The sequence below is a fragment of the Leptonychotes weddellii genome, chromosome 11 (genome assembly GCF_054177405.1).
Source record: "Leptonychotes weddellii isolate Sample4059 chromosome 11, ASM5417740v2, whole genome shotgun sequence".
In the NCBI taxonomy this organism is placed as follows: domain Eukaryota; kingdom Metazoa; phylum Chordata; class Mammalia; order Carnivora; family Phocidae; genus Leptonychotes; species Leptonychotes weddellii.
Genome location: NC_138379.1, coordinates 9232595 through 9258706, shown reverse-complemented (window position 1 = coordinate 9258706; position 26112 = coordinate 9232595). Strand labels below are relative to the sequence as shown.

At 57.8% G+C, this 26112-nt stretch overlaps 2 protein-coding genes across 6 annotated transcripts; one reads left to right on the top strand and one right to left on the bottom strand.

Annotated features, from left to right (window-relative positions):
- Window positions 1-581: 581 nt before the first annotated feature.
- TMEM132A (transmembrane protein 132A) lies at window positions 582-13678 on the top strand. 4 transcript variants are annotated; one of them, XM_081798035.1, is made up of 11 exons: window positions 585-824; window positions 3267-3481; window positions 3723-3941; window positions 4703-5034; window positions 6347-6496; window positions 7772-7970; window positions 8060-8203; window positions 10193-10395; window positions 11144-11423; window positions 11783-11974; window positions 12395-13678. In XM_081798035.1, exons 1-11 carry the CDS (start codon window positions 725-727, stop codon window positions 13436-13438), a joined length of 3078 nt encoding a protein of 1025 aa, XP_081654161.1. In that variant the 5' UTR covers window positions 585-724; the 3' UTR covers window positions 13439-13678. The 4 variants fall into 4 exon arrangements, with proteins under 4 accessions (XP_081654164.1, XP_081654161.1, XP_081654162.1 ...); XM_081798036.1 differs by having other exon boundaries at window positions 586-824; window positions 7775-7970; XM_081798037.1 differs by lacking the exon at window positions 585-824 and adding an exon at window positions 1162-1285.
- On the bottom strand, window positions 13596-25765 carry SLC15A3 (solute carrier family 15 member 3). 2 transcript variants are annotated; one of them, XM_031024822.2, is made up of 8 exons: window positions 25134-25762; window positions 22049-22338; window positions 19770-19917; window positions 18290-18400; window positions 17442-17610; window positions 15882-16040; window positions 14368-14523; window positions 13596-13912 (listed from the first exon to the last, which is right to left on the bottom strand). In XM_031024822.2, exons 1-8 carry the CDS (start codon window positions 25671-25673, stop codon window positions 13758-13760), a joined length of 1728 nt encoding a protein of 575 aa, XP_030880682.2. In that variant the 5' UTR covers window positions 25674-25762; the 3' UTR covers window positions 13596-13757. The 2 variants fall into 2 exon arrangements, with proteins under 2 accessions (XP_030880682.2, XP_081654165.1); XM_081798039.1 differs by lacking the exon at window positions 17442-17610 and having other exon boundaries at window positions 25134-25765.
- Window positions 25766-26112: the final 347 nt, after the last annotated feature.

Sequence of the window (26112 nt, the reverse complement as noted above, 5' to 3'; positions counted from 1 at the left end):
GGACCTCTCCTAATTGTCTGGTAGGCAAGGCTGGGCCAGGAGGCCAGGACCTGGGTGGCAGGACTTCCCTCAGGAGCAGAGAGGCCCCCACCTTTCCTAGGCCCATGGGCCTCTCCCAGGGATGGGGCTGGGCCAGCCGTGTACACCTGAGACCTTCCTCCACAGGAGTGGCCCAGGACTCTGTCAGGGCAGGCCCAGGTGATCGTCACCTGGCCCATTTTGGCCCCTTTCTTCCCCTTTTCCGCCCCTGCAGTTCGGTTCCCCATAGCCCCAAATTCCAGTTCTGATTCAGGTGTCAGATACCTTCACAGGTGAGTTGCTTGTGGGCGGGCATGAGGCAGAGGAAGTGGCTGTTTGCTCCAGGGGCAGGAGCTTCCGAGAGGGAGCCAGCAGAACGCCTCGAGGCCCTCTTAGTAAGGCAGATCAGTCCCCAGGGAAGCGGCCTTCTCCCCGACCTCAAGCACGGGGCGCTCGGGGCTTGGGGATCCGTAGGGCACTAGGACCCGGCGGGGCGGAGGGGCAGCCCGTGTGCCGCGCTCGCTCCCTCCCACCCTCCTGCTCCGGCTCCCGCTCCATTGTCTGGGAGCTGCGGCCGCGGACAGGCGGCCGGGTTGGCGGCGGCGGGGACCCAGCCGGCGGGGTCGGAGCGGAGCGGGCGCGGGAGATGCCGGGCGGGCGGGGGCCACCTGAGCAGCCCGCCTAGTCCCCGCCCTCCGCGGAAAGGATGTGCGGCGGGATGGCGGGGCGCGCAGCAGCGGTTTCCCGGGGGCCCTGCGGCCCCTGGCTCTGCCTCCTAGTGGCCCTGGCCCTGGACGTCGTGAGAGGTCAGCGGGAGGGGAGGGGATGGGCGGGGCGAGGGGCGGCTGGGGCCCGGCCGGGCTGGAGGGATGCGGCGAGCCGGGAGCTGCGGGTTCCCGGACTGAGCCCGGAGCGGGGTCGCCCCGCAGCGCGCCCTGAGGGCTGGAGGTCTCACCCCTCGGATCTTCCCTCCAGCCGCGCTCCTCTGTTGCTTCCCTCACTTCCAGAACCCGGCAACTCTTCTGATCCAGGACCAGCAGGGTCCCGGGCTCTCCCCGCCAGCCCCCGCACCTTCCGAGAGCTCCCCCTCCCGCCCGGGCATTTAACCCGGCTGCCCCTGGCCCAGGCGCACCAGCTCCCTAATCTGCGGTCCACAGAGCTGCACCCAAGTGGCTCCTAGTCTCCCCCCTCCGCACCAACGACTCACCCACCGTCGACCCAGCCCCCACGGGCATGGGAAGCAGCCCCTTTGCCTGGGACCTGCGAGGTGTGCAGCCGCGCCCCCCCCCCCCGGCGCCGCCCCCCCCCCGGCCCCAAGGAGCAATCTGACCTTGGAGTCTGCGGGGATTGCCCCATCCGTGCCTTCCTGAATTCTATGGGGATCCCCATCACTGGAGGAAGGGGGAGCGATTCCTCTGTGCCCAGGGTGAGGGTCAGACTTGGCAAGGCTTGGCTGCTAGGTGGATGACACCACAGTACGGGGCGGGGAGAGGGGATGCGGTGGGGGGGGGGGTGGCGGATAGTGAGGCATTCTCTAGCCCCCTCACACTCACCGTGAGAGCTGAGCTCTGGGTGCTGGGAGTCCGTGGGAGTCAGGCCACAGAGCATCTTGTAATTATCCAGGCAGTAGAACAGGAGGGCTGGAGGTCAGGGGCTGCCCCCAGGAAGCCATAGTCACTCACCTGTTACACTTGGGGGCAGGATGTGTGGAGCGTCTCAGACACAAGTTCCTTGGTGGGAGGGTCTTGAAGGAGGTTGAGAAACCATCAAGTCCCCCAGCCCAGGATGGGGCAGAGAGGGACCTGGTTCTAGGGCTGCTTTCAGCCACCTGCTCCCCTCCCCAGGGGACCAGCAGGAGCCCTAATAACCTCTTATACAGAGAGATGAAGGAAGCCTTGTCACATCCATTATTCAACAGCAATAACCCCTCCTCCAGACAGCTCACCGCACTTTACAAAGCCCTCCCCTATTCACAGTTGTTACTAAATGCTCATTCTACAGGTGAGGACTCAGGCTCCGAGATGTTAAATGACTGACCCAAGCTTTATTGAGGCAGAATTAAGACGTAAACGCAGTCCTCCAGGCTCCCAGAACATCCTCTCCAGGGAGAGCTGCCCAGCTTGGGGGATTCAGGAATGAGTAGAACAAGTCCCCCTGTCGATAGACAGGAAGACAACCAATTCAGATGAGGCAACTAGGGGGCTGTTGGGAGGGCAAGCAATCAAGAAGGGCTTCGTTAAGGAAAGTCCCTTAAGGACTTTAAGGGCCGGGGGAGAGACCCACAGTCTAGGGAGTGAGGCTGAAAGTGCTCACCCTTGCAAACAGCGCAGGGAGGAGAGGGAGGGTATCCCTCTGGGTGTGATGCCTGAGCTCTGACTCCCAGCTTCACCGCTCTCCAGCTGTGGGATCCCAGGCAAGTCCCTTAACCTCAGCCTCATCTTTCATATCCATAAAATGGAATTAATAGCAATAGAACCTAGTTCTCAGAGTTACACAAATTGAAGAATTAATCTCAAATAGTCGTCTGTGTATAGTGTTCGAAAGTGTTTATTATTACTAGGTCTAACTAATAGTTGGTACAAACCAAGTATGGTCTTAGGGGTCCTTTGCCCTTCTACTCATTGAATATTTTGGCTCTCTCCCCAGGCTCATAGTCCCCCCCCCAACCCCAGTGCCAATCCCACTTTTGCACTCCGGTACCCAGTTGGGACAGGGAAGAAGGGAGCAAGCTTAGGAAACCAGTGCAGGGTTGCCATGGTGATGATGGAAGGGGAGGGAGGTGGGTGCCCCAGCAAGTCTGGCCAAGGACCCGGGGACAGAGAAAGGGTCTCTCTTCTACAAAGCTCACCTCATTGCCATCTTACTGCACAGACCCTGTCTGGGGAGAACTGTGCCCCACAGATGCCTTGACACCAGAGGCGAGTAGGTAGAGGGCAGGAATGGGGAGGAGATGTTGAGAAGGTTCTCCTCAAGGGAGGAAGGCCTGAGTCTATGGTAGGCAGGAGAAGGAAAGGTTTGGAAGCTGGCATCCAGTCCGAGATGTACGTTCAAATCCTGGTCCCGCCACATGCTACCTCCTGTTTCCCCATCTGTGAAATGGGACAACTTCCCCTATATCCTGGGGGGATGGGACATTTCTAACCTTTTCTTCCTCCGCTGCCCACCACCACTGTGCCCCAGGCTGGAGCTCAGTTCAGCCCCAGCCAGCTCTGGAGCTGTCATCATCTCTACCCCTTCTCCTTCTTCAGTGGGCTGTGACCAGGACCCCCTGGACCCCGTCTACCTGCCCGCAGCCCTGGAGCTCCTTGACGCCCCTGAGCACTTCCGTGTGCAGCAAGTGGGCCGTTATCCCCCGGCCAACTCCTCTCTGGGCTCCCGATCTGAGACTTTTCTGCTCCTGCAGCCGTGGCCCAGGGCCCAGCCACTTCTCCGGGCCTCCTACCCACCCTTTGCCACTCAGCAGGTAAGGAGAGGGCACCAGGGACTGACTCCTAGGCTCACAGGATGCAGAGCTGAGGTCTGCTTGTGCGTAGCTCAAGGGTCCTCCCCAGCCCCAGCTGTGCTCCACATTTTCCAGAGGGGGAAGTTGCAGTCTGTAAATGCTCTGTCCTGCCACACCAGGTCTGGAAGCCTGGTGTCCCATCTTTCCGGATCTTGCTTCCCTGCATCCCCTGCTTTGTTGAGCACCCCCATTCTCCCTCCAGGTGGTCCCGCCACGGGTCACTGAAACCCACCAGCGGCCAGTGCCCTGGGATGTGCGGGCTGTGTCAGTGGAAGGGGCCGTAACTCCGGCGGAGCCCCATGCCCGAGTCCTCTTCCACCTCAAAGGGCAGGATTGGCCTCCAGGGCCTGGCAGCCTGCCCTGCGCCCGGCTCCATGCCACACACCCTGCAGGCACTGCTCACCGAGCCTGCCACTTCCAGGTGAGTGGGCGGGCCCTACCTAGGCCGGCCCTACCTGCTGTGCCAGCCAGAGGGTAGTCCTGGGTAGGGAAGAAAGGGCTTACCACTTCTGGGTGGTTTGGGAGTCCCAGACAAGCTGACTCCATTCCTGTTCTGCTAGCTTTCATGGGGACCCTTTGAAAGGGTTATTTAGGGCGCCTCAAGGAAGTCAGTCCATTGTATATGACTTTGGGCAAGTAACTTAATTTTTGTGGGACTCAGCTTCCCCACCTATGAAATGGAGTAGTAATAATTCCTACCACATATGGAGCTGGGATAAAGAACAAATGAAATGAATGCAATAGCTTTTAGCATGATGCCGATGCCTGGCCCAGAGTAATCACTCAGCAAGTATTTGCATTATTGTTAGTATTACTTTTATAATTGCAACTTACACTGTTTTGGAGTCGAGCACGGGAATCCACCGGGGAGAGGTATTTTGCTTGCTTTGGGATTCTTCGAAGCCTGAGGTATAGTCAGGGTGGTCCTGGGGCATCATTAGGGGGAGGCATTGGGATTGGCTCACTTTGGAATGAGACTGTTCCCCAAAGTCGAAGTGTGGCTTTTGGACGTGTCCAGAGACCCAGCCCCAGTCACGTCACTCATTGACTGTGTCACCTGGAACGTGTCTCTGGCCCGGGCTGGTCCTGCCTTTCATGGACCCCTCCAGCTCTGCGTTTCCTGCCGTGGGTGCTGGAACCCCCTCCCCTGCCGGGCCAACCGTGGCCATTGTGTGTTTGCAGCCCTCCCTAGGTGCCTGTGTGGTGGAGCTGGAGTTTCCCTCCCACTGGTTCTCCCAGGGCTCCACCACGCGGGCCGAGCTGGCCTACACGCTGGAGCCCGCAGCTGAGGGCCCTGGGGGCTGCGGCCCTGGCAGGGAGGAGGACCCCAGGGAACAGGCCCTTCCGGTGGGTGGTGTGGAGCTGCGCCCAGCGGACCCCCCACAGTACCAGGAGGTGCCCCTGGATGAGGCTGTGACCCTGCGGGTGCCTGATGTGCCCGTGAGGCCCGGCCAGCTCTTCAGTGCCACCCTCCTGCTTCGGCACAACTTCACAGCCAGTGTCCTGACCCTGCGGTGAGTGCTGGGCTCCTGGGGAGGTGGAAGGGACGGGTTGGAGGCAGGAACCTCTGCAGGAAGACTGGGCAGGTGCCTTCTCCTTTTGGGGTCCTTACTGGCATCCTTGATCGCTGCAAACACGGGCCCACCACACTCCCTCCAGGCCAGGCAAGACCCGGCCATGGGCACAGTCCTGAACTTGGAGTCAGAAGCAGGAAGCTCCCCTTCCCCTGGCACCTCCCTGAGACTCCTTGTCCAGTGGGACTAACATTGCCTGCTTCTCAGGGCAGCTGTGAGGCTCCAGGGAGGGAAAATAGGAGAGAACTTGGAAACTGGAGATTGCAGTGCCTGGGGGATGGTTAATGCTCTAATACCCCAGGACAGGTGTTCGCTCCAGTCGTGTTATCTGCATGTTCTCCCGCCTGCCTCCTTGCTGCATGTCCCTCACCTTTGGACAGGAAGGCCCTCCTTTTGTGTCCCTCTCTGCAGGAAGTTCTCCCAAAGTAGCCTCCCATCCCAATTCCACTGACAAGGATTTGCGGAGTATGACTCCCCTCTCCCATGTTTGGGTTTGTGTGTGTCCTGTCCCTATGTGTTTCTCAGGTGCCTGTCGCGTCCCCCTGTCTCTCACACCCTCCTATGCCCACTCGCACACTCATTAGATCTTTCGCAGACACTTAAAACATGTCCAGGCCTGTGTCTCCACTCTGGAGCTACAGAGGAGCAAGGCCAGGTCCCCACCTGGTGTTAAGGGGCCCCGGCGGTAGGGAAAGGAGCTGTGTGGCCTGCACTGGATTATGTGCTCTGGGAGGTATGAGGTGTGATGGGGGCCTGGGTGAGGGCTGGAGGAAGGAGAAAATTCATCCTGCCACAGGAAAAGCTTTCTAAAGGAAACAGTAATTTGAGTTGCTGGAAGCTTGAAGAACGAGCAGACGAAAAAAAGAGGGGCAGGCCGGGCTGAAGGCACAGCCTGAGCAGACTCAGAGGCATAAAAATGAGCTGGGGTTGGGAGGGGAGGAACTTTCGGTGTAACTGAAGCAGAATGACAGAGGGATGTCACAGCCAAAGATGAAACTAGACCAGATCCTGGAGGGCTTTGATGCCGGTATTAGACTTGACCCTGTGGGCAGTGGGTCTTTGAGTCGGGGAGAGCTGTGTGACCTGACCTGCGCTGAGATGGGGTCCTTCTGGACCAGAGGATGGTGAGCAGAAGATTCAGACCGGAGCTGGGGAGGCCAGACAGGAGGCTGATTGCCTTTCGCCCCTTGTGTCTCTCCTCATTCTAGTTCAGCGCCCACCTTGACACACTGGGCCTATGTCCTCTCCCCAGGATCAAGGTGAAGAAGGGGCTGCACGTGACGGCTGCCCGCCCAGCCCAGCCCAGCCTCTGGACTGCCAAGCTGGACCGCTTCAAGGGCTCCAAGCACCACACAACCCTCATCACCTGTCACCGTGCCGGGCCCTCAGGGCCAGACTCCAGGTGGGCAACTCCCTCCCCAGGGGGCGGAGGAAGGCGTGAGCAGATTATTTCTGGGGCCTGAGGGAAGGGGGCTGCCAGGCTGCTTCCATATTCCCACGTGAGCAGGCACAGAACACTCCTTCAAGGAAGCTGCACAAAGCAGATAGTGATTCATTCAGCTACTATTTATCCATTCCCAGGTACAGTGAGTGTCTGTGATCTCATTCCAGGTGATACCAACCTATCCTGGCTACTCAGTGACAGCCCTCACAGCAACCACCCTGCCTCCCTCAACCACCAAATGGGTCCCTTTTTCTGGACCGTTAATATTTCAGGAACAGCTCAGCTGTGGTTAACCTTTATGAACTCTCATTCATGCTCTGAACCTGGGCCAAGGCCAGGAGCGTGGTAGCTCCAGTTTGAATCCTGGTTCTGACACTTTTGGATAACCGTGGGCAAGCCAGTTAACCTCCCGCGATACCCCCTGCCCCCGACCAGAGCCTCAGTTTCCTTACCTGTAAAGTGGGGATAATAATACACCCCTTAGGGTCCATGAAAATAAAATACTGTAGAGCAAGCAGCCAGCCAGTGCTTGATCAGAGGAACCCGCGAGAGTTATGATTCAGGGGGTCAAGTGCCAGTCCTGGGGCTTTGAAGTGACTCTTCCTCCCAGGGAGAAATTGACCCCAGCTGCTTTATGCCCTCCCCTCCCCCCATGGCTATGGAAGACAGAAGTCTGTCTGGTGGGAGGGCAAGTGGAGGGGGACTAGGGAGGCAGGAGGGCAAGCAGGCTTTCCAGGGGGGTGGCGAAGTGGCTACATGGATCTTCTAGAGGCCAAGGGCGTATAAGAGCTGGGGCTCTGAGCCGGGATGCTTGAGTTTAATCCCAGCCCTGCCACTTTTCACTCTGACTTTGGGCCGGTTATATGACTTCTTTTGTTTTGTTTTGTTTTGTTTTTGAAGATTTTATTTATTTATTTTGACAGAGAGAGAGAGACAGCTAGAGAGGGAACACAAGCAGTGGGAGTGGGAGAGGGAGAAGCAGGCCTCCCGCGGAGCAGGGAGCCCGATGTGGGGCTTGATCCCAGGACCCGGGGATCATGACCTGAGTCGAAGGCAGACGCTTAATGACTGAGCCACCCAGGCGCCCCTGGGCCGGTTATATGACTTCTGTCCCTCTGTTTTTTCCCCTGCAAATTGAGGGTTATCATAGGACCCAGCTCACGAATCTAGGAAGTGCTGACAACAGCGCCTGGCCACTAGCAAGCACTCAGTCTCTCTCTCTCTTCTGGCCAGCAGCCCCCTCGAACAATCCGAGTTCCTGTGGGTGGACTTTTTGGTGGAGAATGGCACAAGTGGGGGCGTGGCAGTCACTCGCCCTGTCACATGGCAGCTGGAGTACGCAGGCCAGGCCCCCGAAGCAGAGAAGGACAAAATGGTGTGGGAGATCCTGGTGTCGGAGAGGGACGTAAGAGCCCTTGTCCCACTGGCCAAGGTAAGGAGTCCCCACCTGTGCCCGGCCAGGCCCAGGGCCAAGGGAGGCAAAGAGCTGGGGGCTGAGCCCCTCCTGAACAACCCCCCCAGGCCGAGGAGCTGGTGAACACGGCTCCGTTGACTGGAGAAGCACGGCGTGTGCCCGTGCGCCTGGTCACTGTGGACAGCGGCGGGGCTCTGGTGGAGGTGACAGAGCAGATCGGCTGTGAGTCGGCCAACACACAGGTCCTGCAGGTGAGTGGCATGTGCCAACCCCGTGTGAGTATGCGCTCGTGTGCACAGTGATGCACAGATGCCCTCCCCACTCGGGTCCCCAAGAGAACAGCTTCTTCTTCACACTAGAAACCTCGTGGGGGACACCACAGATTCAACTTTGTTTCCACCACCCCTCTCCACAGTCACGTGGGAGCTGTGTCACCCCAGCAGCCACAGCTTAGGCATTTCCATGTTCATTACTGTATTGACAAATGAACCGATGTGGGAGAGTGAACGGCACATACTTTGGGGGCACGTGACTGGCTCAGTCAGTAGGGCATGTGACTCTTGATCTCAGGGTCCTGAGTTCAAGCCGCGCATTGGACATAGAGCTAGAGCCTTTTTTTTTTTTTTAAAGATTTTATTTATTTATTTGAGAGAGAGTACATGAGGGGGGAGGGTCAGAGGGAGAAGCAGACTCCCTGCCGAGCAGGGAGCCCGATGCGGGACTTGATCCAGGGACTCCAGGATCATGACCTGAGCCGAAGGCAGTCGCTTAACCAACTGAGCCACCCAGGCGCCCGAGCTAGAGCCTATTTAAAAAAAAAAAAGAGTATGTATGTTGGGACCCACAAATTTTGGTTTGAAACCCATCTTTGGAGGCACCTGAGTGGCTCAGTTGGTTAACTGTCTGCCTTCAGCTCAGGTCATGATCCCAGGATCCTGGGATGGAGCCCCACCTCGGGGGGGGGGGGTCCCTGCTCAGCAGGGAGCCTGCTTCTCCCTCTCCCTCTGCTGTTCCCCCTGCGCTTATGCACGCTCTCTCTCTCTGTCAAATAAATAAATCTTAAAAAAAAAAAATCTTTTTTATCAATTAGCTGTGTGATCATGGACTAGTCTCTTCACCTCTCTGAGCCTTGGTTTTCTAAACTTTAAAATGGGAAAATATAAAATGGGAATATATTGTAAGAATTAAAAGCATCCAGGGGCGCCTGGGTGACTCAGTCGGTTAAGCATCTGCCTCTTGATTTCGGCTCATGTCATGATCTCAGGGTCACAAGATTGAGCCCCACGTCCAGCTCGTCGCTGGACATGGAGCCTGCTTAAGATTCTCCCTCTCCGTCTGCCCCTCCCCCACTTCCTCCCTCTCTTAAAAAAAACAAAAAAAAATTAAAAGCACCTACGACACTATACCAGCAGAGAGCAGGAGCTGAAGCGATGGCAGCTTTTAATACAATGTAATACTTATAGGATGCTAAAAATGATAATTATTAGAGCCTTGTAATGATCCATGAGATTAGGAAAAAAAAGGGGGGCAGGGTAACTTTCTCCATTTTGAAGTTCTAAGAGGGGAAGCCCAGAGCTTGCATTTCCTAAATCCTGGCTGCCTGACCGGAAGAGGTGTCTTTTCACTTACGATGGCACTTTGCCCCTGTGTGAGTGGTTCCCTCCTGAGGGCTCTCGGGTGGGTAGGTCTGTCTTGCCTCTGCCCACCTTCCTGTAGTTGGTTGCCAGGTGGCTCCAGCACAAAAGTCGGAGGCCAGCACTAATGAGCCAAATGTGTGGGTTCGAACTCTCCACTACCAGGAGAAAGATTTTGTTTTTACGCAAATAGTTTCCCCAGCTGAGCCCCAGGTGAACTTGGGGAATGGCTGGTTCCTCTAGAATGGATCTCAGATGCATAGTGAAGCCCTTTTTTTTTTTTTTTAAGATTTTATTTATTTGAGAGAGAGCAGGAGCAGGGGAGAGGGGCAAAGGGAGAGGGAGAAGCAGGCTCCCCACTGAGCAGGGAGCCATGCGGGGCTCAATCCCAGGACCCTGAGACCATGACCTGAGCCAAAGGCAGACGCTTAACCAACTGAGCCACCCAGGCGCCCCTTGGTGAAATCTTCATACTCTTAAGACATGCCAGTAAATTGCAGAATGAATTTCAGCCCTGCCCCATATGGCGGGGGCTCAGGGCAGCCCTCTCTGCCCTGAGCTCCACACCTGTCTTCCGAAGCTTAGCCCAGCTCCTACCTCCCATAGGTGTCGGAGACCTGTGATGCTGTGTTTGTGTCTGGCAAGGAAAGCCGGGGCGCCCGTGGGGTGCGGGTGGACTTCTGGTGGCGCCGGCTGAGGACCTCGCTGCGACTGACAGTGTGGGCCCCGCTGCTGCCCCTGCGCATTGAGCTGACCGACACCACCCTGGAGCAGGTCCGAGGCTGGAGGGTCCCCGGCCCAGCTGAAGGGTGAGTGGAGGCCTTGGCGAAGTCGCTCTGGGACCCGAGAGATGGTGCAGGGAACACAGCCATGGGCTCAAGCTGGGATCTAAAAACTGCCCTGTTGCTTCCGTCCCTCCTGCCCACCTGCCTGTCCCCACCCAGCCTCTGGCCATTTTGTGATCGCCAACCTCCACACTCTCTCTCCCCCTCCCATGCCACACTTCTCCGAAGTACAGATCACTTCCTAATTACTGGACCGCCTGATTCATCTTGTTTGTGGTCTGCCCACCGCCTTCACTCTCCTCCCTGAGACTTTAAGACCTGGAAGGCGAGGGGTTTTGTCTATTCTGTTCACTGCTGCGTCCTCAAAGCCTAAGATGGCACCTAGCTCAATAAATATCGAGAGGGTCCCACCGGAGCCCAAGGGCGAGGTGGCCTCAGGAATCTGAGCCAGGCCCCCCGGACACTGAGCACTGCAAGGTCTCCCCCTCGGAGAGGGTCTCCCCGCCTCCCCAAGAGCCAAGAATTCAGATTAAGAGCAAGAGGAGGGCGAGAGCGGCTTGATGGACAGGCATAGGCACCAATTAGGAACGGCGGCGCCGCGCCAACACGCAAAGGGGCAGCTATGCGCAGTTTGAAGAATGCGCGTCCCTTAGGAGCTGGGGGGGGCGGGGGGGTGTCTCCAGAGGGCGGGGCCCTCAACGGCTGGGGGCGGAGCCCGAGCTGACACCCCGCCCCCGGGCCTGTCCGTCCTGCCCCACCCCCACCTCCCCAGCGTGCTGGAACCCGAGGCTGCTGCGGTGGCGGAGGAGGCCGAACGGCGCGCCCGGGGCTGCCGCCTGCAGTACCAGCGGGCCGGCGTGCGCTTCCTTGTCCCCTTCGCGGCCCACCCGCTGGACGGTGGCCGCCGCCTCACCCACCTGCTCGGCCCCGACTGGCTGCTGGACGTGTCCCACCTTGTGGCGCCGCACGCACGCGTGCAGGACCCGCGCGTAGCCTCGCTGGAGGGCGGCCGCATCCTGGTGGGCCGGGAGCCCGGCGTCACCTCCATTGAGGTGAGCAGACCCTCATGAGAAGGGCATAGGTGGCCCCCAGAATGTTCATGGGCAGGTATGAAGAGTGTCAGAACGGGCCCAGGGTCTACCTGGGCAGGTATGAGCCCAGCGGGATTGGAGATTGGGTGAGAATAGGATGGGGGACACCCTCAAAGCATGAAGGGCTGGGGTTGGGTATGGAGGGACCAGGCCTTGAGAGAGGAGGGAACTGTTCCCTAGGCATGGGGGTCCCGGTATGTATAGGTCGTATGGAGTGCAAAGGGTGGGGAAAAGCAGCATGTGCAGATGATGAGGCTCAGACCGGAGAGGCTCTCTGTGTACTTGCCCCCCCACAACTTGCAGCTCCCTCTCACCCTCAGGTGCGTTCCCCACTGTCTGACTCCATTCTCGGGGAGCAGGCATTGGCTGTGACGGATGACAAGGTCTCGGTGCTGGAGCTGCGGGTGCAGCCGGTGATGGGCATCTCACTGGCCCTGAGCCGGGGCACTGCTCACCCCGGGGAGGTCACAGCCACATGCTGGGCACAGTCAGCCTTTCCCGCCCCAAAGCAGGTGACAGCCAGGGGTTCAGGGGGATGAGCTCAACATCGCCAGGTGGGGGCTAATGACAGGGGGATGGGAGGCACCTGGACCCCTCACCTTAGGGTTTTCAGAATGAGGACTGACTGCCCTGTGAGGTAGTGAGCTCTCTGCGGCTGGAGGTGATCAAGCAGTGGCTGGCTGGAGTGTGGCAGTGGGAGGTTGGTTAGATGGCTCTGAGGACCCTCCCGATGACTCAGACCCCAGGGCTGAGTGGCAGACAGGTGATTGACGCATGTCCCCTCTCTCCCTGTGTTTTGTCCATCTGCCCATGTCTGTTTTCTCTCTGATCTCTCCTCCTTCGTTCCATGTGGCCTGTCTCTGTGGGAGTGGTCTCTGTGTGCATGCGTGCGTGCCCTCGCATGTCTCTGCCTGTGTCCGTGTGCCCCACAGGAGGTGGCCCTCTCCCTCTGGCTGTCCTTCTCTGACCACACCCTGGCCCCCGCTGAGCTCTACGACCACCATGACCTGGGACTATCTGTCTCAGCCGAGGAGCCCGGTGCCGTCCTGCCAGCCGAGGAGCGGGGTGCCCAGCTCGGGGTGGTGGTGAGTGGGGCAGGTGCCGAGGGGCTGCCCCTGCATGTGGCTCTGCACCCGCCTGAGCCCTGCCGCCGGGGCCGCCACCGTGTGCCCCTGGCCTCTGGCACCGCCTGGCTAGGGCTGCCCCCTGCTCCCACCCCAGCCCCTGCCCTCCCATCCAGCCCTGCCCGGAGCTCACTGGCCACCGAGGCCAGCATGGGTGGTAAACGATGGGAGGCAGGTGGTGTTGGGGGCAGCGGGGGTGTGAGGGGCAAGTTTGAGCGGGCAGAGGAGGAGGCTGGGAAGGGGGCAGAGGCTGGAGAGGAGGAGGAGGAGGAAGAAGAGGAGGAGATGGTCCCCGCCCCACAGCGGGTCACCGACCTAGAGCTGGGCATGTATGCTCTGCTGGGCATCTTCTGTCTGGCCATCCTCATCTTCCTGGTCAATGGTGTGGTCTTCGTGCTGCGCTACCAGCGCAAGGAGCCTCCCGACAGTGCCACCAACCCTGCCTCCCCCCAGCCCCACAACTGGGTCTGGCTGGGCACTGACCAGGAGGAACTGAGCCGCCAGCTGGACCGGCAGTCCCCCGGCCTGCCCAAGGGGGAGGGGGGCTGCCCCTGCGAGACTGGGGGCGGAGGGGAGGCCTTGCCCGTGGCCCAGGCACCTGCTGGGGGCACCACCAGCTCCTCGAGCACCCTGGCCCGGAAGGAAGCCGGGGGGCGGCGGAAGCGGGTAGAGTTTGTGACGTTTGCGCCAGCCCCCCCAGCCCAGCTGTCTGAGGAGCCCGTAGGGGCCCCTGCCGTGCAGTCCATCCTGGTGGCGGGTGAGGAGGACATCCGCTGGGTATGTGAGGACATGGGACTGAAGGACCCCGAGGAGCTACGCAGTTACATGGAGAGGATCCGGGGCAGCTCCTGACCCTCCCCAGCCCGCCTGGCCCGGCACTGTCGGCCGCCAGCCCGGGCAGCTTCCTGCTCACCCTCTGGTGCTTGCGATCCAAGTCCCCTGCCTGGCCTCTCAAAAGGATGCCCACCCAGGCCCCCTCTGCCCTGCCCGCCCCCGTCATGGACCATGCTCGTGAGGAAGGGCTTACGCCCCTTATTTATGAGAACCATTTCATCCTAATGTTGGATACAGAATAAACTCAAGGAACCCCCACTGGGACTGTGGCTGTCTGTGTCCTGGGGAGAGAAGCGAAGGTGGGGGGGGGGGGAGGAGGCAGGTGGGGGGAGGGTGTTCAGCCCCTATCCCTGCTGGGACAGCTCTGGGAGGTTGGGCCCTGAGCTACCCTCTTGTAGCGGCCAGCGATCCAGATAAACAGGAGGGCCGTGGCGGCCTGAATGCAGGCCAGCAGGAAGAAGTAGAGGTCCATCCGGCAATTGTTGATGTTCCCTGGGGAAAGGAGGGGTTGGCATGAGGGTCGGGCAGGGCTCCCCCGAGACTGGCAGCGTGGGCAGTGGGTGGGCAGACAGCCCTCTCACACCTGCCGGTCGCCAGGGTTTCCTGTGCTGCCGGCAAGTCCCTGCGGGCTATTCTTTCAGGGGTTTAAAACACAAAGACCCCAGAGAAAGGTGACCCTTCAGCCAGAATGACAGACTTCCAGAAGCAGGAAGGAGACTTGGAGGTCTGCCAAGTTCACAGATTCCTTTTTGACAGTTAGGGAAACTGAGGCCCAAAGCGGGGAGGCCACGTTGTGGGCGACCGGCCAAGTTCAGGCTAGAACCCAGTTCTCCTGAGTCCAGCCTGCCACTTCACTCTGCCTGGGGTCAAAGCACTTAGTAGTTGCCACCGCCTTTCCAAGCCTCCCACCACCCACATCCCGCTCCCAGGGAGGGCCCCACACTCACCAAAGTCCTCGGGGCAGTAGAGCCAGCCCCCGGGCAGGGACAGCAGTGCCACAAGGCTGGAGCCCAACAGCGAGCCCACTCCCGACAGGCAGAAGAAGATGCCCATGATGGCACCCTGCATGGAGCGCGGAGCCTCGGAATACGCAAACTCCAGGCCTGCAGAGGGAGTGGGGAGAGCCAAGCGGACGGTGGAGGAGCAGAGATGAGGCCCAGCCAGCCTCCATCCTGGCCTCCCCTGCATGACTGCCCACCACGTGGCTAGGACGACACCTGTGCCCCCGAGACCCCTTGCTCTGCCCTGCTCATCTATTCCCCTGGTTGAACACCTCCACCCGGATGCCCCCACATTGCTCTGTCTCCCCTCCTCCTCCTGGGTCTCCCATTTCAGGGATAGCACCTCTCTCTCCCCTACCCTGTCTGCCCGCCTTCAACATCATCACCAAATCCTTTTGATTTAGCCTCAGAAATATCATGTCTGCCCTCCCTGTTCCCTCTGCCCTGGGCCAAAGGGTGGCCCTGGTCTTTTAGTGCCCAGCCCCTGCAAATGCCTCTTAATCACCCCCCTGCTTCCTGTCTTCCTCCTCACACAGCTAGATGGGTCTGTCTAAAAAAAATCTCTAATGGGATCCTTTCCTGCCAAAATCCCCATGGTCGTTGGGGGTGAGGGGCGGGGGGCACTGTTGCCCTCAGGAGAGACTTCAACATCCATCCAGGTTTGGCCCCGTACCTCCCCAGCCTTCTGCACACTCCCTACAAGGCTTAGCTCTCCGCGTCTGCTGCTCCCCCTACCTAGGACATCCTGCTACCTGCTGAGTTCTGCCTTCTCTGCCCACCTGCCCCTCCCCCACCTCGTCCCAGGGACTTTCCCTACACCCTAGAGCCACCACTATAGCCCTCCCCTGGGTTTGCTGTCTGCGTGACTGTCCCCCCAGCTCTGAGTGAGTCCCACCAGAACCTAGCCCCGGGCCTGCGGCTGACTAGCTGCTGCTTGGCTGAATGAAGAGCCCACCCCCACCCCACAGCTCTGGCTCACAGCCCGGCGGGGCACACAAACGTGCTGCATTCTTACAGCACAGCGACCCAGGTGCCGCGATGGAGATGAGCGAAAGGAGGCTAGAAGGACTCCCTCTGCCCAGGGGCCTCGGAGAGGGCTTTATGGAGGAGTTGACATTTAGGCTCAGCAGTGAAGGGGAAAGAGGAGTTCACTTTGAATCTGAGGCACGGGGAACTGCAACCACGCAGACATAGGGGATGAAGGACAGGGCACCAGGGACGATGTGGGAAGTCGGTAGGGAGTGCCTTAATCACCTGCAAATCTCCAGGGCCTATCACAGTGCCTGGCACCAAGCGGGTGCTAACAAGTCTCCACTGGGTGAACGCGGCCCCACTCAGAAAACCTGGCCTTCCTCCACACCCACGAACTCCGGAAGCTGTGCCTGTGAGACCTCTGACTTCGAGGCAGCACCAGGCAGAGCCCATCACTGGTGCGAGAGCAGGGGAGGGGTCCAGGGTACCTGGGATACTGGCAAAAATCTCACTGATCCCGATGAGCAGGTACTGAGGGATCTGCCACCAGATGGACAGCGGAGCTGCGTAGTACACATCCTTCCCGATCTGCTGGGACACCGTCTGGTTGCGATGGATGTACTGTAAACGCTCCATCTCCAGGCCTCCTGGTGGGGGACAGAGGGGGACTATAAATAGGCAGGCCCACCATCCGCAGCTTAGCCCAGGGCAGAGCTTGGCACGTGGAAGGTATTCCCTAGGTAGCCTGTGACAGAGCAGCAGGAAAGGAGAAGGACACTGGCCTGGGGGCACGGTGGAGGTCCAAGATACGAGTTTCAACTCTGACTTTTGCCTTGGCTGCTAGGAAGCTCAGAATGAGGTTTTGCACTCATGAACAGGACCAGCTTGCATTAACTGAGAGCCTGTTATGTGCTGGGCATTTAATATGCATTCTTGTAAATGAAGAAAGACAAATTTAGGTTAAGCAACCAACCCAGGGTCACCCAAGTTGATGAGCATATTTGGGGTCTGATTTCACAACTGACCCTATTTCCCTAATATCACGAGACTTCTCTACTACAGCATCCAGAAGGGTTTCTAACCTGGCTTTCAAGTTTACTTTTATCTCCTTCCCCTTCGTTGCTTAGAAGACACTGGATGTGGTGGGAGGAGACGCAGGTTCCAATCCTGAGCCCTGGCACTTGGTTAGCTGTGTGACCTTGAGCAAATCACTTAACCTCTCTGAGACCCAGTGCTGTTACGCAAGAAGTAGGAATAAAAATCCTAGGATTGTTGTGGGGATGAACTAGGACAAAATGCATTAAAGCGTGGAGCTGAAAAAGAGGCTAGTTTGGTTTTCGTCCTTGCAACACAATACTGGTTTTTGAGCTTTGAGTCCCCTGGGTCCTCCTCGTGATCCAGACACAGTGCTGGGTGTCTCACAGACTTCACCTTTTTTAATCCTCACAACACTCCTGCTAGACCACATTCCATGAGGGCAGAACTCGAGTCCTGCACCGGGGCTGAACGAATTACTATCCCCATTGCAAAGTCGGGGCTCAAAAACACTAAGTCACTTCAGGATCATTAAGTTACCGAGTGTAAGGGACGGAGGTTTGTGCAGTAGCATGAAAGGCTTCTTTACCAGAGCCCCTTTGTCATAAATGGCTTCAAATCCTTTTGAACTAGAAGAAGGAAGAGAATAAATGATAAACTCTTTAAAAAAAAAAGTGGCTGAGTGTCTGAAAAATTCTTCAGCACATTGATTGGGTGCCCACGTGCATTATTCACAGCAGTGAATGAAAAAGAAAAAAAAAAAAACCTGCCTTCAGGGAGCTTACATCCCACAGGGGAAAATCTTTTTCCCTCTCGTGGCCTGAGTTCCCTCATCTGTCAAGACGAGGGAAGGCGGGACTAGAGGAGGAGGGTCCCCTTCAGCTCACAGTCCCTGGGAAGCCAAGACGGATGCTCATGGCGGGAGGGTGTGTGCGGCGCAGGCCCACGGTTCCAGCATCAGCCCCAAGTGGAGCCGGCCTCCCTCCCGCGTCCCTCCACTCGGGCCCACACACCTGCCACAAGGACGGAGGCAAAGCCGAAGAACATCCCCAGGGCCATCTTCTGCAAGGCCGAGGGAAGCAGCTTGCACTGCTGCAGTAAAGGGTCGAGCAAGTGGTCCTTCACAGGCACCAGGATCAGCACCACCACGACGTTGGCCAGGAGGAGCCAGGCTTCTGGGATCTGGGCAAGAGGGGGCCAAGCAAGGCAGGCTAGCAGAGCAGAAGGCGCTCTGGGCGGGAGCTGGGGGTGCTGGCCTCCGGACTGTCCCTGGTGACCCAGGGCAAGCTCTTTCCCCTCTCTGGAATGCACCTTCCTCAGCAGGGTGAGTCGGGGATGGGATTAAATCAGAAATGGCAAATCGGTTCCTCTGGCCTCTGTCGGTGGGTGGTGGCTGCCTGGAACATTCTCGGGCTCAGCATGAAAACGTGTCAAGATGGATTAGTGATGTCTGCCCTGGGCAAGGAATGGAGGTATAGGGGCAAAGGTCATTGCTCTGCCAGTTCTGAGGATCTTTGATGTTATGAGTCTTGGAAATGCCAAGGACCTGATTTGGAAAGTTCTGGTGAAAGACAGACATCTGGGCATCTAGGGTTCCCAGAGAGTGAGGGAAGTCAGGGTAGAATTGAGGGACCCGAGTGCACCTTGCAGGCCCTGAGGCCTGCCTCAGAACAGCAGTGGGTGGGAGCGAAGCTGGCCTGAATTCTTGGGCTGGGGCCCAAGTATACCCATCTTCCTGGGGCTTTTCATGTTCCCTGAGGAACCCCTGCACCTGGGCATGGAAACTTCATTTCCTTCTGTTTGCAGAGGAGGCTCCCAGCACCGCCTGCTGTGGGGGCTGAACACACGCCTGGTCTCTTACCTTGTAGCTGCTGCGCTGGGCTCTCAGAGCCACGGAGCTGTTGGCAGGGTGGTCTGGGAAAATGTTCGGGATGCGGAGATGAAGACCCTGCAGGACATACGTGGACTGCATCTGCCAAGAGAGATGGAGCCGTGGCTGGAACAGAGCTGGCCACCTCACCTCCAGCCCAGGAGACCGCCAGCTCCTAGATGGGCGTTCTTCGGAAGGAGCACAGGATAGCTGGGCAGCTGTCCTCTCTGGGACGTGACACCCCTACTCTCCTTCCTCCTCAGGAGCCAGGCTCGGTCGGGGAGCTTCCTTCGCCCTGCTCCCAGGCCCGTGAGCTCTGTGTGCAACCTGATCCCAGAGCCTGGGCACAGCTGGTCTGACTCACATTTGGTGTCTCCAGGGTCTGGCACAGAGGAGGCGTGGAGAAATGTTTGTTGACATGGGGAAGATAATGACATGGCTGTCCCCACAGAGAGCTCTCATTTGACACTGAGGCCAAGCTGCGTCCCACGGGCTGACAGCATAGGCCCTGCATAGGCATCCGCCCACCAGAATGGCTCTGGGCAGAGCTGAAGGGGCAGGCTCAATGCAGGGGGATCCGGGAGAATCCCCCAGGAGGGTTTGGGGTGGGGGAGGACACTCGGGTTGCTCAGGACAGCAGCTATGGACCAGCAGCTGATGTGTAAGAATGTCAGTATTCTGAGAATCGGCCGTGGACACACACACACACACACACACCCATGTCCCTGTCCCCTTGCCTCTGTGTCACCCCCAAGTAGCAGGCTGGCCCTGCATAACCCCCATCTTCTGTAAACGCAAAACAAGCTTCCTAGGAAGGGGGTATGGAAGGCAAAGACCTTGTCGTCTGGGGGTTAGAAGTTGGGGTTAGGCAGCTGCCAACCTTACACACACACACACACACACACACACACACACCACCAACCTTCCCCTCAGGAGGTGGTGGGAAGCAGCGGGTCTCAGACCTGGCTGAGTACCAGTCTCCCCTGAGAAGTTTATCACTCTAGAGACTTCCCCAGCAATTCTTTCAGTAGTCTGGGGTGGGACATGGAATCGATTTTAAAGGCTCTGCAGGTGGTTCTGAAACACAGCCCGGGTGGGGGATCACCACTGTGAAGTATCCGACGCTCTGAGCTTACCCTTAACTGGCTGTGGGGCATTGGGCAACTCTGGGCCTCAGTTGCCACGCCAACGAATCTGACTGTTCTAGAGCTCTGAGAGCCTCCAAGCCATCTGACACATGAGGCCCAGACAGACGGGGTGACATTCGAGGCACTGGGCCTCAGACCCGTCTCCAGAGTTCCTCATGCTATTCATTATCAGGATGGCTTTGTGCCAGGCCCCACATAGCCCCAAGTCACACTGTGAACCCCTGCTTCCCTTTCCACATGCTCTGGGCTTCTACGGTGAGAGCTGAGGCCCCTCAGGGGACCGGGGAGCCCGTGCCCCCAGAGTGAAAGGGCCGGGTGCTCACCTGGAAATATACCATCCAGTAGGGCACCAGAGTCACCATGACGGGCAAGATCTTCACCAGCACCTGGAAGTTGGCCATGTCCTCTTGGGGGGAAGGGCCAGGCTGGGGAGACCTCTGGTCAGGCAGCGGTTGGGTGCCTTGAGGGTCTCTGTGGGGCCAAGGGGGGGACGGCAGATAAATAGCAGCCCCACCACCATCATTATCCCCTAATTTAATCTTGCTCCCCTATCACCAGTGACTTTAGCCATCACCTCCGAAATCACTCATCTCCTCCCTCCACCATGAGCATCACCTTCTCCATCATCATCATCATCATCATCACCCTCCTCGCCATCATTGTTGTTAGTGAGGCGATCGCCCCCCAAAGCCAGCCTCCCGCCGACTGTTCATTACACTCCTTGTCACTGTCCTCACTCTCCCCTCCTTTCTCACACAGGTGGCTGATCAAGACCCCTCCCACCCCGGAGCTGAGGCCCAGTGGTCTGGGGGAAAGTAGATTAGGGCCTGTGGCGAGTGGAGTGTTGGGGGATTTTTGGCCTCACTGCATCCGCATGCTGTGGGAAGCAGGGAAGTCCCAGTCGAAGCCTGACTCAGAGAGAGAGGTCAGCCCGGGTCTGATATACGCCAGAGCTCCCCCACTTGCTGTGTCCAAGTCCACCCTCTTCAACAGGGCAACATTATAGTCCTCTCCCTACCTGACAGACGAGGAGGGAGGCAGCCGAGAGGTAGGGGTGCAGGGGAAATGATCAGGAAACAGGATAGATCAACCACTGCTGTGACCTTCCCCCTTTGCCCTTTGTCCTGAACGGTTTCTAATCTCTTCTTGCTCTAGAGCCTTGCTTCATCCTTTGAGATGCCGAAAGGGGTAACATCAGTGCGGTCCTTTCCAAAGATGGGCCGCTATCTGCTTCTCCCTTCCCAGGATGCCACTCCTCCACCCATGGGCGATTCGCCCCCCTGCCCTGGAATCTGGGCCGGCCTTGTGGCTGACCCACAGAATGAGAGGAAGTGATGGCTCTGGGACTTCAAGCCCCGTAAAGGACTGATCGCTTCTGCCTCCTTCCCTTTGGAACCTTCCCTCTTGGAAAGCTCCCTCCTCTTGCAACCCAGACACCTTGCCGCGAGGAGCTCCAGCCACAGGCGTGAGGCCACATGACGGGAGGGGGACCTGACGTGGACTGCCAGCCACATAAGTGAGCCATCTTGGATGTTCTAACCCCTTCAGGTCCTCAGATGACTGCAGCCCCCTCCTCCCTCCCAGTGACATCACAAGAAGGAGAAGAACTGCCCGGCTGAGCCCAGTCACCCACAGAATTGTGACAGGTAAGAAAACATGGTTGCTTAAGCCACTGAGTTCCAGGACAGTTTGTCGGCCTGCACTGGATCGTTAAAACAAAACCCCACAGCAATGCACCAGCTTGGACAAACATGTCCTGCCCCTTTTCCATCTAGAGCCTACTGACAGGCTCTGTAACCGGCTCCAAGGTCCGGACACAGGTTTGCTTAGCATAAGTCGTCAATTCACTTCAGGAAGGACAGGGGCCATAGGAAGCCGGTGTGTATGTGTGTGTGAAGCTGTTCAGAACCTTCCGCCCTGGGATGCAGGCTAATGGAGGGGGGGCAGGTTTGGCTGATTTCTTAGACTTTCTTTTTCTTCTTTTTTAAAGATTTTGTTTATTTATTCGAGACAGAGAGTGGGAGAGGGAGAGAGCCCAGGCAGGGGGGCGGGGCAGAGGGGGAGGGAGAAGCAGGCTTCCCGCTGAGCAGGGAGCCCCACTCGGGGCTCGATCCCAGGACCCTGGGATCATGACCTGCGCCGAAGGCAGATGCTTAACCGACTGAGCCACCCAGGCGCCCTCTTAGACTTCTTATACTTAACACCAGCGTGGCATTGGATTACTTATATTACATCCCAACGGCCTTGGCTGGTACCATGCCTCCATCATCATCCCCACTGCCGTTGTTGGTCACCACCGACTTATCTTCGCTGCGGCTGCTAACGAACACCTCCACCTCGACCTCGACCGTCACTGTCAAGACCACGAACAGCCTCCCACTTTCTACAGTTAGTCCATCAGTATCACTGCCACCACCACCTTGACCTCCGTCACCATCCTCAGTCACAGCGGTCCGCTGGGGCCCGGGCACAGCAGGTCGTCATAAAGGGCCACCACGGGAGCTGACCCAGAACGTTCTTGCGCCTGCACCGTGCCTCCCCGGGAGGAGCATGGCACGCCTCCAGGCTCCGTGGCCCCCTTCCCCGAGAGCCCCCTTCTTACCTGGCAGAGTGTCGGTGCGACAGCCGGGGACAGCAGTTTTGGAGAGCGAGTTTAAGCATAGAGGACACTTGGCTGCCTGTGGGGGGCTTGGTGACGAAGATGGGGGTGGCAAAGAGGAAGATGAAGAAGGCCAGGCCCAGGCAGCCCACGATGATGCTATAACCCAGCAGGAAGTCGACGTTCTGTTGGATAAAGGCCACCACCAGCAGCGACAGCACGGCGCCCACGTTGATACTCCAATAAAGCCAGTTGAAGAAGCGACGGCTGGCGTGGCGGCCAAGATCCATCACCTGCGGGGCAGGGATGAGAGTAAGGGAGGTCCAGGGGCACCCTGCCACGATGTCCCTGCACCCCTTGGATGTTCTAACCCCTTCAGGTCCTCAGATGACCTGGGAGGCACTTCCTGGGTCGGCACTTTCCTGGCCCCTGATCACTAAATAGACACTCAGTACATATTGGGTGATTGAATGAATAAACCTTTCCCTTGGGAGTCACTTGTGAATGATCAGGACAGTTTGGCAGAGCTGTTTTTTCATGCCCATGGCACACAGTGCTTTTTTATTTTCACCAAGGAGTGCATACAACAGATGTCTCTGATGCCACTTTGTTCATTTCTCGTTGATTTATTCTTTTGTCTTTGACTGAACAACCTACAGTATGTATCACCTTTATAATCAGAAGAAAGCCAATAAAGATCAGGTCTGTTTCACATTGCTAAATATGATGTATGTGTATTACTGAAAGAACAGTTTAAAGTTTAATTGAGAATTTCCTCTGCAACTTGGAGATGCAGAGTTTTCTACTGTGGCCCACTGGCCCATCCCTTCCTCTCCTTTTGCTCCCTCTGTTATATGCCCAGTCAAATAAGGTTGGCATATCAGGGAAAGCAGGGGCGGTCTCGGACACAGCCCCAAGAGCGGGTTCTGGCCTGATGAAAAAAAAAAAAAAAAGGCCCCCCAGCAAGGGCAGAAAGACTGAAAATCTTTACCCAGGATTTGGATCAATCTGCAACAGTCAGGCCCCAGGCCCCCTTCCGGTCTGCTGGCTCGGGTCAGCTGCACTGGCTGATCCCACCTCTCCCAGACCCTGGTCCCAGATTCTGACCCAGCAGGTCTGGGGCAGGGCCCAGGCACCTGCATTTCTAAAAAGCAGTGAAGACTAGAGGTCAATTTTCAAGGTGATTCTGTATGCTGTTACACCCGTCACCCTTTCAACAAACCAACGCATCTCAAAATCCACTTTTCTCCTTTTTGTCAAGCTTTACGTTCTGTAATTGCATTGGGGAAAAGATAAGTATTTATTTTTCCTTTTCCAAAGGTAAAATTATAGTCCATACAGATGCATGCCCTTAGAGACTCTGAGGGGTCCTCTAGGCATTGCCCGGGGAGGACCATGTCCACACGATGAAAATGTTTGCTGTAGACTTTCGAGCAGAAAATTGAATAAGTCCCATTATGTGCAGGCACTTCCATTTATTAATTGGATGTAAATGAATATGACAATCGCAACTCTAAGGGGAAGACCAGGCAGCCCATTCAGGATATAAATGAGCTCTCCCAAAATGAGCACTTTGTCAAGAATGATGGATGGCCCTTTTTGAAATCAGCAAGTGTGTTAAAAACGCGGCTCCTGGGTATGGCTGTCTGCCAGATGGTGCCAACCCTTCCCACCCACACACCCTCCATCTGACTGCGCCCCTGAATTCTGCAACAGCCCCTCACTGCTTTGGTGTACCTGCTCCTGTTACCCCACCCACTCTCCACTGTAGCCAGAGACATTTTTTAAAGAACTCAAATCCAGTGATGTCCACCCCTGCCTGAAATCATTTCAGGGTTTCCAACCTGTCCTATGGGTCAGGTTCAGACCCCCTAGGGCAGCCTAGGGCACCTGGAGGTGTAGTGGACATCAATGAAAGAGTAGAATGAAGGGAAGAAGAGAGATTCCTCTTGGCAGATGTTGGGGGTCTCCTAATCCAAAGGAAGGTCAACAGTAGCTGAGGAATGGACAGGCCTCCCTGGGGGCACCGAGTCCCCCATCATCAAAGGAACCCAAATAGGCTGGATGAGTCAGTCCTTGGTAAGGACACTGGAAAACATGTAAGATGTTGAACTGTGGGTGGCAGCTGGATGCAATGATTCTTTGAAAATGTTCCCTTTATGATGGTGAATACATACAATTAAAGAACATTTGAAGAACAGAGGCGAAAGGGAGAAGTACAGTAAGTCCTGTGATCTGATCACACTGTTGTTACAGTCTTTTCCGGTTTCTCCTTTTAGCTGACTCCTACTCTTTCATAGGGCTGTAATCATATTCTGTACTCAGTTCTGCCTCGCTTTTGCTCACTAACACCACATGTGGTTGTTTTAATCCTACTACATATTACTTAAACGTATTGTCTAATATCCCACTGAGTAAAGCTATCAAAATATAGCCATATCGTTAGGCCTTCACTCTTTCATTCGGTAAACACTCACTGAATTTCTCCTGTGTGCCACGCCCACTGTCCAAAAGCATACAGAGAAAGGCTCAGAAGTTGAGATATTTGCCCAAGAGCTCCTGGCTAGTGAGTGGCAGAGCTAGGATCTGAACAAGTCTGCGGGACCCCCACCTCTGGCGCTGCTGGTTAGGAAGGGGCTTACTCCTTCCTTAGCCCCCAGATCCCTAGGGCACGTAAAGCTGGGGCTCGTGGTGGGGCCTGAAGTCCAGCTACCCTTCCTACTCCTTGACCTGCTCTCTCTGTGACCTTGGACAGGTTGATTCATATCCTGAAACCTCAGTGTCCTCGTCTGTAAAGTGGACATAATAATACCACCTACCTCCTGGGTAGTTAAGAGGATGAAAGGAGTGAAAACATTGAAAGCAGCGCAGAGTCCAAGAAAACCAACTACGGTTATTACCATGGTGGCCATCGATATTGTTTGAGTTAGCGCCCCCTCTTCTTTCCAGTAAGGAAACCGGGAGCAGCGAGGGGAAGCGGTTTGTCTGAGGTCGCTCCTGGCTCTCGGCCTCGGCCCCCACGAGCCTCGCTGGCCCTGCGAGCCTCCCCGGGCCTCGCGGGGCGCGGGGCGGCCCGCCTGCCACTCACCTGGTCCGCCCCGAAGGAGGTGAGGTTGCTCCTGACGGAGCTGGCGGCCAGGGCGAGCAGCAGCAGCCCGGAGTAGAGGGTGGGCGCGCAGTACGGGGTGGGCGACACGCGCGTGCAGCCGGGCGACGGGCAGGCGGGCCCCAGCGGCGACGCGGGCACCTCCCCGCAGAAGGAGCGGCGGCCGTCCCCGAAGGCGGTGGCGGGCAGCAGGCTGGAGGCGACCAGGTAGAGCAGCAGGCTGAGCGTGACGGCGCGATAGCGGCCCAGGTACGCGTCGGCCAGCCAGCCGCCCACGGGCGCCAGCAGGTAGGAGGCGCCCAGGAAGACGAGCGCGGCGCGGGACGCCTGCTCGCCGTCCCAGTGGAAGCTGGCGCTGTTGAGGTAGAGCACCAGGTTGGCCGAGATGCCGAAGAAGGCGGCGCGCTCCAGCGTCTCCACCAGCAGCACCGCGGCCGCCGCCGTCCGCCGCCACCGTCGGGGCGCCCGCGGCCTGCGCCCCAGCAGCGGCCGCCGCTCCTCCGCGGCGCGCGGCGCGGGCATCGTCCGCCTGCCGCCCTGCCCTGCGGCCCCGCGCGCTCAAACGGGGCGCCCTCCTTTCTCACCCCTTGCGGCTCCCCCGCCTTCCTGTCCCCTCTGCCTGTCTTTCTCCCCCCCACCCCCACCCTGGCCGCAGGGGCTACCCAGTCTCTACCCCCGCCCCGTCCCTAACCCTCAACTCTGTGCTCTCTCCTCCATCCACCCCTGACTCTGCCGGCCCCCACTCTTTCTCCCCCTCCTCTCAACCCCACTGCCCCCGCTGCCGACCCTTCTTCGCCCCGTTTCTCTGCCCCTCCCCCTCCTTTCCTGTTGATCTCCCCGGTTGGTCGCCCCGGCTTGCTACAGTGTCGTCCCTCCCACCTGGGACACCTGGCGTACACTCTGGGGAAGGGGCCCTCCCACGGGGCCCGCTCTGCCCCCAGCGGCCTGGCTGCCTGCTCCA